Below are 11,275 nucleotides of genomic sequence, written 5' to 3'. Positions count from 1 at the left end.
ATTGCCCTTTGCCCAGAGAGGCTTATTTCAATTTAACACATGCACACAAATAATTTTACATTTTTAAGTGTAGTCTACCCTGTCTGTGATGGGCTTATTTCTCTCTATGATCAATGCATTCTGCTCAATATGTTGTAAAATAGGCTATTGCCATATGCTTTCATGAATATTGTCAGATAAGATCCAAAAGAATGCTTTTGTAGGCTATATTAATAAAACTTTACATAGATTAAGAAACAAACACATGTACACAGACAGTCAAATTATTTTTATTTTACTCATAACTGAACGTTAACATATTCTTTCACAGGAATACAGCAATCCCAAAGGCATGAGGTGGCTTGGGAAGAGAGGGATAAAAGCCAGGTAAGGCGCTAAGCATCAGGCAGACACGTGGCAGAGAGAATAGTAGCACAAAAGTGGTAGGTATGCTACACTTCACAAAACATTGGTGACAGACCACAACATTAACTCAGTCAGACAGTGGGCTCTGTGCAGTGCTCACAACTCCTATATAACTTCGCATATAAAAGCGCAGTTGTGCTGTTTCCAAATGAGAGGCAAAATAAGCACTGTGTAAACTTTAATTACACAAACTGATTTTTGTGCTCCCTTCCTATGATGGAATTAAAAACTCTGCACCTAGCATGTCTTAACCTCAGTCTCAGACTTAACGTAAAAATTTTACCTAGGCTCTCTAGGGCATTCAGATCATTGAAGTGCAAAAGATTTTTTTTTTCAGGACAAATACTGTACAAATCTTTAAATTGTTAAAAGTCTTACATGATGTAAGGGCTCAGATAGATATAGGCTATTGGAAAATGCAAATTAAAACCACAAAAAGGTGTATTTTGTGCAAATTATTTCATTAGTTAAATTAATTGATTTATTAATTCCTATAAAGCCCCAGTCTTCAATTATAATTCAGTACACTGTGTTCTACTAACTTGTTTATTTCTATGGATATTTGTTCAGTATGTCCGCAAAAAAACTCATGTAATCATACACAGCCCTCTGTAAATAGGAATGTGTATCTGACTGAGCCATAGACCAGTGACAACCAATCAAGTACTGTACAAGGGACAAGCTTCAACATTGACTCAGGGAAAATAAGGGTGCATTTGATTGGCTGTTGCTCTCAAATATCAACAACCTTTCACCAGTATCAAGCACTGGACCTTTAATAATAGTTACATTGTCACCAAGGACATCTCACAAAAAAATCTAATCTCATTGTGATGACATCAAGAAAATGGGCCGCAGGAAAATTATTATTTTAGCTGCTTGTTCACTGATACTTAAATATCTTACAGGCTCAGTAACATCACACACCACAGAAGTTCTTTTTTTTTTACTCAAGGATTACAATTTTCTCACAATACAGTTTCTGAGGTTAAAAAAATAACATGTTATTTTATACTCCAACCAGATATACAGAGGTAGTATAAAGAATGACAGATTAGACGGCATTCATAATCCAATGTATTACAGTCTGTTTATATTGGATTAGGTATTTTGTATGGGAATGAAGGAGAAAACTAGTATCAGTGTCTGGAATAGTCATTTAATGGCCACACTGGTCTATAGTTATGTGGTCTCTTTGGTTTCTACAGATCGAATTACTAGACAATTGGACATTGGCCAAGTCCAAAAACTTGTCTAAGTTAGTTTAAAGCAACAAAATAAATTAATTTTGTATTCATGCACACATAATGTGTATCAGAGAAGAGTGAGAGGACCACAGACCATGATCTTGGTGCAATTCCATAGACAGACGCAAGACCTTCTGCAGGTCTCCATTGATATCCTTTGCACAGGCCAACTGACTGAACTTGTGATTTCAGTCTGAGCATTCAGGAAACCATTTCCATGGTAAGGACACTGTCTGACTTCACACAGTCACCACCTAAAACCAGATTAGAAAGAGTCACTTCGTTATGCTAGAGTGGTATACAGTATGCATGAGTGTGGTTTGTACTGTATGTGGATGGCATCACTGACCTGTCTGATGTCCATGGTTGTCATGTTTTAGTTGAGTAGAAACCTCAAGAGGTTCTATTGACAAACAGGATACATTATTTAATTAGCTGGATTTCAGAATGGGTTGTGTATTATTCCTGTGTTTTTGTTCTCTGTATTTCATAAAATACAAAAATAGTGGCCTCCATAAATTGTATTGGCACCCCATGGAAAAGTTGAGTTAAAAACTTTATTTTATCACATGAAAACAACAAGGGAAAATCCAACCTGGGAGGGAAACATCTTTTTTCTGAGAAAAGGAATATATTAATATTTTACAAAAAAAACATGTGCTGTATGTGCCACAATTAACACCTAAGTTAATGTCTGTGGAATTTCAGCAGTAATCCATAACTTCCTTTTTCCACTGAGGTATGAAAATAAAACATTTCATCATGAGAAATACAAGAGATACAACTAAAGTTAAAAAAGGTGTGTTGACCTTTGTGAGTAGATAGGCTACTTGGTTGAAATGCCCATTTCAACCAATAATTAAAAGGTTTTAATCAACTGTAAATGTGACAAACTTGCTCGGACAAAGAACCATGTTTATCTTGTCCCATACACAGTGAGGAGAAGGAAGATATAGGCAAAGAATCACTGTTTGGGAGTTACAAAAAAAAGTGTTACCTTGGGATTTCCAAGTTTCCAAAAAAATCTTCAAAGGTGACCTCTGTGCTATATAGATTATTTAGAGGGTATGCCAGGTAAAACCTCTCCTGTAATTTAATTGCAAATGTAAATGGCAGGAGTTATGAAATTATACAGTGACTTGGATCGTGGTCAGATGAAATGACAATGGGTTGAAAGACAAATGTTTGGTCTAGAAGATTGACAGAAGAACCTTATTATGCCTAATGATAATAATTAACCGCGGGACTGTGATATCGAGGGGCTGTTTTGATTCCAAAGGCCCTGGGAACCTCATTAGGGCGCATGGTATCATGAAATCCAAGAAAAAAACATCTCTGCCAAGACACTAAAAGTGGGTCATGACAGGATCATTCAGCAGGTCAATGAAAAAAAAACACATGTCCAGATCAAAACAAAAATGGTTTACTTAACACAAAACCGAGCTTCTGCCATTGTCATCTCAGTCCCCTGGTGTAAACTCCATAGAAAACAATCAAAGAGGGTAATGCTCAAGTACCCCAACATGTGCATTCTTCTAGTACAATGCTCCAAGGAAACATTATGGGATGTGACGTCATAGGAGAAGATAACAAGCTGTGTTACTGACAAAGGGAGGCTTTACAAAGTATGGGATGTCAATAATGGCACTATTTCTTGATGAAGTATTTTTGTTTCTCAGAATAAATTTGCTTCCCCGCAAGATTGGATTTTCCCTAATTGTTTGTGTCAAAAGATCATTTATTTTATACCTCTTTTTACTCAGCTGTACCAGGGGTGCCAATACATGTAGATGGCACTGTATGCGTTGAAGAAATTCCTTAAAATGCAGAGGAGTAGGCTATTGGTGGTGGCCTATATATATATGATTGAAGGAAATGCAGAGGAGTGTTGGTGGCCTATATGAATGAAGGGAATGAATATCCTCCTGATTAATCATCCAGAAAAGTGTTAGGTTTTTTAGCGTTGATTATTCTTCATTAGTATGGATGAGTGTGTGTGAAGTTCACCTGTGGTATGAGAAGGTTGCCTGAGGCGCGTCTCATCACCTTCTGCAGCTGTCTCTGCTGAATTTAAACAGAAGAGTAGAAATCTTATAATACAGCATAAAACCGGGCGGGGGGGGGGGGGGGGGGGGGTCTGAACATTCAGACCACTGAATTTTGGAGAGGCAAACCACAGAAATGTCTTTGTCAGTTGTGTAAGCTGTTTACTTATGATTTCCCTGCTGTTTTGACATCTCTATCTTACATCTTAGAAAATGTGTCCAATTCAGTAGAGATGCATTTAGTGTTTATTTACCGTAATGTTTTAAATAGCTACAACAGACTTAATACGCACACACCTCGTTTTAATCTCCGGCGAGCCAGTTTGATCTGGTCCTGCAAGATCTGGACCCAGTCCCTGGCTCCTGGAAGCTTCTCAATTCTGTTTGCTGTGCAGTACTTCTCTGTAAAAACTGAGAACACACACACACACACACACACACACACACACACACACACGTGAATATTGGACATTAAGTAAAGTTATCTTGACACTTTCTTGGACCCATCCGATACCCACCTTTAATGGCACCCACTATGTTCTGGTCCAGTCCCTTTCTGTGGTCATTCAGGCCTCTCTTTCTCTTCCCATTGGGTAAGGAGTTGGCCAGAGTGGTGTCATCGAAGAAGGCACACACCAGCTTCCTAAAGAGCAGGCTCCCGGAACGAGTGTAGTTGACCAAGATGGAGTCCAGCTGGGACTTTGGAATGAAAACATCATAGTCCTCTGCCAGCTGTACCTCAGGCTGGATAAGAGACAGAGAACCATACGGACATTGATATTTACAGTATACAACTAGAAAAGCACTCAGAGAGCGCAAATCTCTGTTAAGCGAACACATAACGTCTCCTGCATCCATACGATGATACGGATCACTCCCAAAATGTAATCGTTTCTTACTTGGGTCATTTCAGACCTTCCCTGAAAATGTAATCGAAATCCATCCTTAACTTGTTATCTTGAAAACAAACAGACAGGCAAACAAACCAACAAACCCCGATGGAAACATAACCTCCTTGGCAGAGGTAATAAGAGAGAAATAAACATACGGGGAAGGGAAAAGGGATAGGGCTGTGCCATTGCACATTTTGAAAGCTTTGGTTAAATATTCCAAGTTTACTTTTAGTTGGGCCACTTCTGATTGGAGCATGACAAGCCCAGCTCTCCTCTCAGTGAGCTTCACTGTCTGTCCAACACTGAGGATGACATGAGTATGAATTCATAGATCTGACTGTGATTGAATGTGATTAACCATCGGGACAAAGGGAATTTCCGCCTTTGTTTAGTGTGTGTGTGTGTGTGTGTGTGTGTGTGTGTGTGTGTGTGTGTGTGTGTGTGTGTGTTTGTGTGTGTGTGTTTGTGTGTGTGTGTGTGTGTGTGTGTGTGTGTGTTTTGTCTGTTATTTGCACATCTCTCTGATCTCAGATCTCTCCACCTGATTTCAAACCTGGCAGGTGTCTTGACAACTGTGTAATCCCAAATCTAAGCAAGCAACACTTTCAACTGCTGGGGCCCAAATTTAAGGACAGTTTCAAAATGGCAAACTCATGGCAAGTATTCAGAGATAGGTTACTTTGCCCACTTCAGCAACAGACACAGACTTGCAGAGTGACGTCACTTATGCCAGAGACTGCTTTTGGAAAGTCACTGCAAATGTCATATGAAGATGAATCACTCCACAAAAGGGTGTTTGTCTTCTGTATCATTCTTAGGCTAAACATAGCCTTAATACAAAACAGTTGTTATGGTTAGGCCTATATGTCATTTTGATCTGTAAAGAATGTCCAGTGCAATGATGGTTAAATTACGCTTAAGCTACTGCATGTTTGTTACAAGTGAATGTTTAGCTGGAATGATGTTTTTTCCTATCATCATATTGTTAAAGAATTGTTTGGGTATGTAATTGAGCTAAAGGATTTCTACTGGAATAGGGTGTTTTGATCAGGCACTGCACAAGTTAATATAAATAAATGAACAAGTAATGAGAAGTAATGAAATGTGACAGTTTCCATCTCCAGACAGTATCCACAGATTTAAAATGAGCCAGCTTGATCGATTCTAGAGATCCTTCAAGATAAGGGAAAGGTGATTATACTGATTGTGGCGTCTAATAAAGTACATTGCATACTTATATACACAATGATTAAGATTATCGTAATCAAGATATCTCAAAGCATGCATTTGTGTTGCTTGGCACGCCTGCTGTACCTCAGCTGAGTTTGGTCCTGTGATTGGACTGTAGAGGGAAGTGGGAGGAGTCACAAAGGAGGGGGCGGGACTAGAAGTAGTGGGAGCCATGGGGGCAGATACAGTCCTCTCTCTTTGTTGGGACGAGTCCGGCAGAGGGTTTGTAAGGGGTTGTGATGACGGTGCAGCCCCGTTGGAGGGTTTGTTTAGCGGCGCCACCCTATGCACGGGCCTCCTCTTGCGCGCTCTCTTCCTGGTGACAGGGCAGCGGGCGGAGCAAGAGTTGCTCAGGGCAACCTGCTTCTCCTGAGTTCCTGTGGGACAGGGGGAGTCCTGCAGTTGTCAATCATGTACAAATGTTAAAGCCTGTGGTAAGGCCTTTGATGTCTAATCGCTGGACCCGACATTAACCCTGTTTAGACATGGTTTTAAAATGCATCTTGGACCACCGCCTCACATAGTGATAGTGGATAGTGTAAACAAGTGTGAACGATCAGCAGCACATCCTGGTGCATCGCTGAGAAGGATGTAACATAGCGTAATACTGTAGGAGGTGCCGAAATCAGAACACAAGTGGTGGGGGAGTGGTGCCACGAGTGTCTGCGGCATATACCCTCCATACCGATTCTGGGTACCCATGGGGACAAAACATCCCCAAAATATACTTCAAATGAGCACAATGTCAGATGTACACCTCGACAGACACCTTGACCATGACAGACAAATTGATCCAATATCTCTTGGGTCTTTGCTTGTGTTCAGATCGCCAAAGATGCATTTTAAAGCAAAGTGTTAACAGGGTTTTTTATGTCCCATGTGTCCAGAAGAAAATGACTATACAGTGACCAATCTGAATGAAAATATATGCTTGAGCATGTGTGTTCGTGCAAGTGTGTGTGAGTGTAAGTGAAATTCAGAGTGACCTTTTTGTGTCTGCATCAGTTTTCTCATGGAGCGCAGTTCCAACAGGATGGCCTGTAGAGTGTTCTTGCAGTTACACATGCAGCAGCTGGGCTTCTCTGTGCTGGCCACTGCAGTCTGAGGGAGTGCCATGTCTGCGCCAGGTGAGACACATATGACCACATGTTATTATATAGTGATATGCCATATATAGTTATTATAGTGATATCCATGATTATAATTATAATTGGAGGCAATAACGTCTGCCCTCCTCCTCCTCTTCCTCCTTCTCTCTGTGTGTGTGTGTGTGTGTGTGTGTGTCTGTGTGTGTTAGAAGGACAGGGACAGTGTGTGCACTGTGTCCACTGTATGCAATTGTTCAAAATGTTGGCAGAGCAGACAACTCTTAGTCTGTGTGTGTGTGTGTGTGTGTGTGTGTACGAGTGAGAAAGACAGAAAGAGAACGAGAGTGGGCAAGCCGTCTGGTGACACAGCCTCCAGACACTTCTGAGTGTGAGACTTTGTCTGTCATGGACTGTCTAGACATGCTCCTATTCACAACCAAGCTAGACATTAGCCTGTCTCTGACTCCCCCCATCCCCACTCACTCAGCGCAGCATCTGAGGTCGTATTAAAGAGATTGAGTTGCCTCCTCCATCTCATCACTAAAGTCTAGTCACCAGCCTCTCTGATTAAAGAGCTCTGTTTCTAATAAATGTAACCGAAAGAAGCAGCCATACATAATGCCCTCCCCCCCCCCACACGCACACACACACACACACACAAACACACACAAAGGCATGCGCGCACACACACACACCTAATCAACATCCAAGGAGAATATCCCAAATAGAAAACACAGTGCTCTTGCAGCAGATCCTGGTTACTTAGCAACACCTCATACAAATGCGGCAGTATCACTATAAAAGATTTGGTTTATAATCACAATATTGCCACTTCTCTTTGACATTAATATCCAAGGAGAGCACTGTGTTTTGCATCTCTATACTCAATGCAGCTATTATCTTTGCAAGACAATCCTACCATTGGTGTTACTTAAATCTTTGGACTGGTTGAGCATCTTCTGGGTTTTGGACCGGGTGCCATATTGCCCAGAAGTGAGGTGGTTGTTGGGCAGGGGACTGCAAGTCCAGGCACTGTGCTGGGGTTCCTCGGGGTCTAGACCAGTTGGTGAGGCCCAGCTCAGAAGCTCATCTTGGGGCTCCTGTTTAAGGTTTCCCCCTTCTCTCCCCACACGCTGATAGACCCGGCCTGTTTTGTCATTTAGCGCACGCATCATACCAGTGATCTGCCTTTTAATCTCCATTCCTTCATCCTCGTACCAAGCTGGCAACATACGGAGAGAGTGGCAGATAACTTTGACAATTACAATGTTGTACAAACGTATGTGGTTATCAGACATACAGCATGACAAGGTGACCAAAAGAACAACCAATACCAAGGCAATGAGAATCTGTGAAATTCAAATGTAATAGTATTTTAAAGGCATATCTGTCTTACCTTCAGTCACACATTCTTTTGATTCCCCATTGGCAGCACTATTGACTGCACTGTCAAAGCACTCAGATTTAAATTCTGTGGAGTCAAATTTGAGTTGCTTTATTAACCATGCGTAAAATCAATTTCCATTATTCCATCATCTTTTGTTCATCAAACTGGCACATAGACTACAAAGTTGGCAAATTATTATTATTATTATTTTAACTTTACTGGAGTCATATTATGCGTTAGCAGACAGTATCCTGGATAGGAAAAGGGGGGTCGATGACGTGCTCAACACGTTCCCCCCCCCTTACCACCTGTAGGTACCAGGAGGAACAAGTAGGCTACCCAGACTACAATCAATGTTATTCCTAGGGCATAACAATTTACCAGGGGGTAAAATGGCTGAATATGCAACTCACGTATTATGTCAGTGCATTTTATTAAATAATGAATGGGCAGTTAAATAGAGGTCAGACTCAATCAGGTTCATTATGTCAAATAATCACACATGGAGGACAGAAAATATTTCTTAGTCATGGACAATCGACGTTTTCCATTTTTGCTTATTTTATACTGCTTGTATACATATCAAAATTATCCAGACATAACAGGTGCATTCCTGAAGACTGACGTATTCCTCGCTGCCCTATTGTCTACAGACGGCAACGTCTGCTATCTGACAACGTCGTCCGTGCAATATTTTAGAGCAGACGCGTGTCGTCTGCTTTCACGCTTTCACTTACCTTGATCATTTACGAGCTTAAAGCTCTGAGATTTTCTGCTCCGTCTTCTCTCAGCAAACTCCATCCTTCTCCCAAATTAACGCCGTGAAAGGTGTGTCAGAGGATGCCAAGATCTCGCAACGTTTCCGAATCCTCAGCAGGACGAGGGTCCGTCTCTTTAATCAACCAAAAGTCTGTTTCATTACGTTATTTACGTTATTCCATTTCCCTCGGGCAACTCTTCCTCAATCGCACACGTCGGACTTTTCAACTCACCAGATATAGGCTAATGCTTGTTGCTGTCAGACTGTGTCCTTTGGGGAGATGCTCGTTTGTGATGTAAATAAATAAACGATTTAATAGTTAAAAATTCGTCACATCTATTCCTTTGCGCCACCTGATGGTAGCTTAATATTTTGGGCACAAATATGAGCATCCCGATTAGGGCAGAGTGGAACGTGTCGCCGTTCTACATAAGAAAGTTTTTGCGTCGTCAGACTCACTTTTAAACAGTACCAGTTCGATGAGTATCCACATATGCTGAACTGAGATTAAGCACAACCACATCCAATGTTCAGAATACACTGTGAAAGAAAGGCAATCTATGCTTACTTATGCGTAATCTTTGGCACACAATTTCAACCATAAGGTTTTTGGGTTGAAGCTATGGCAGATAGGCCAGCTTTAGACTACACTTTACTATTTTACTCTAGAGGAACCAGAATTATGTCTCCCCCTGCACAGTCTCCCTCGACCCTCACAAGCAACTTGGCTGTGGATGCACTTGGCAGCATAGCTCTGAGCACCACCAGACCACATGGGAGCTTTACATAATAACTAGATGTACAAAATATGACCGCCACTCAGTCCTGCACATTCTCTCTGCAAAAATAAATTACGCTTGGCAATTTGTTTCTATCTAGTGGACCTCCATCCCCTATTGCAACTTTTATGCAGATGTGTGTGCATGTGTGGGCTTGCTTTTGTGTATGTGTGCTTCTCTGTCTGTGAGTTTTCACTTGTGAGTGTGTGTGGTGGGTAGGCTGGCTATCACCTAGCTCAATCTTTTAAGATTGAACATTAGCCTGGAGAGTCTGCACTTTATTTCTACTGCACAAGAGGCGTGATTAATGGGTATATAATGACTGTACACTTTTGGATAGTCCTTCAACCAATCAGACCAACGATGCGGGTGTGTGTGTGTGTGTCTGTGTGTCTGTGGGTGTGGGTGTGGGTGTTTGTGGGTGTGTGCGCGTGTGTGCATTTGTGTGTGTGTGTGTGTGCGCGTGTGTGCATTTGTGTGTGTGTGTGTGTGTGTGTGTGTCTGCTTTCCTGCATTTGTGTGTGTGTTTTATGTGTCTGTGTGAGTGTATGTTCACTTGTGAGTGTGTGTTTGTGTGGGTAATGTGTGTGTGTGTGTGTGTGTGTGTGTGTGTGTGTGTGTGTGAGAGTATATATGCGTGCATGTGTGTTTGCGTGCGTATGCCTGCCTGTCTGCTGTGTGTGTGTGTGTGTGTGTGTGTGTGTGTGTGTGTGTGTGTGTGTGTGTGTGTGTGTGTGTGTGTGTGTGTGTGTGACGTGCACATACCTGTGTGTGTATGTACAGTGCTCTGCATAAGTGAAGCTAAAGTTGACTTAAAAAAGGAATAAAATATGATCTTTTGGAAATTGAACTCCAACACTTAAGGACACCTATTTTCTTTATGAATTAATATTGTATTCTAAATAAATAAATATTCTTCCTTAAAATACAGGGAGCATATGTGCATCCCCATGTCAAATTCCCATAGAGGCAAGCAGATTTTTTATTTGTAAAGGCCAGTTCTTTATTTGGATCCAGGATTTGGATTTAAAGTAGCCCCACATCATCACATCCTTTGCCATATAGAGATTGGTGGTGTTTTTTTTTCCCAGTTAGCTTATATTAGCTGGTTTGATGCTCATTGGGATCAATGCAATTCAAACCAGCTAATGGTATACTGTATGTCTCAGGCAGGTTCTGAACCTTGGTCTCCTGGGCTGCAGGTGGATGATTGTGAGAGTATATGTCATCTCATCCATGATGCTGACTGTCAAAATTTCAATTATTTGTAAGGTTTAACTGCGGCTATAACTTGTCATCAAGTTCTGATTTGAAGCATCGAACACCCACCAAGAAGGTAACAGTTTGCATTATTGTTTTTTCAACGCTAGGCCTACTGCAACAGACTAAATAATCTAAATGTCTAAGCTGATAATTTCTAGACTCAAAGATTTTGTGAATA

At 41.2% G+C, this 11,275-nt stretch overlaps 1 protein-coding gene across 1 annotated transcript; it reads right to left on the bottom strand.

Moving 5' to 3' along the window:
- Positions 1–323: 323 nt before the first annotated feature.
- On the bottom strand, positions 324–9,319 carry bend7 (BEN domain containing 7). The gene is made up of 12 exons (XM_062547970.1): positions 9,288–9,319; positions 9,033–9,187; positions 8,305–8,379; positions 7,828–8,130; positions 6,807–6,938; positions 5,905–6,197; positions 4,597–4,641; positions 4,216–4,441; positions 3,995–4,108; positions 3,660–3,716; positions 2,002–2,055; positions 324–1,906 (listed from the first exon to the last, which is right to left on the bottom strand). The coding sequence occupies exons 2-12, from the start codon at positions 9,094–9,096 to the stop codon at positions 1,854–1,856; spliced, it is 1,416 nt and encodes a 471-aa protein (XP_062403954.1). The 5' UTR covers positions 9,097–9,187; positions 9,288–9,319; the 3' UTR covers positions 324–1,853.
- Positions 9,320–11,275: the final 1,956 nt, after the last annotated feature.

The sequence above is a fragment of the Sardina pilchardus genome, chromosome 10, assembly GCF_963854185.1.
Source record: "Sardina pilchardus chromosome 10, fSarPil1.1, whole genome shotgun sequence".
Classification (NCBI taxonomy): Eukaryota; Metazoa; Chordata; class Actinopteri; order Clupeiformes; family Clupeidae; genus Sardina; species Sardina pilchardus.
The sequence above is the reverse complement of the archived record's forward strand: the minus strand, read 5'-3'. Positions and strand labels throughout refer to the sequence as shown.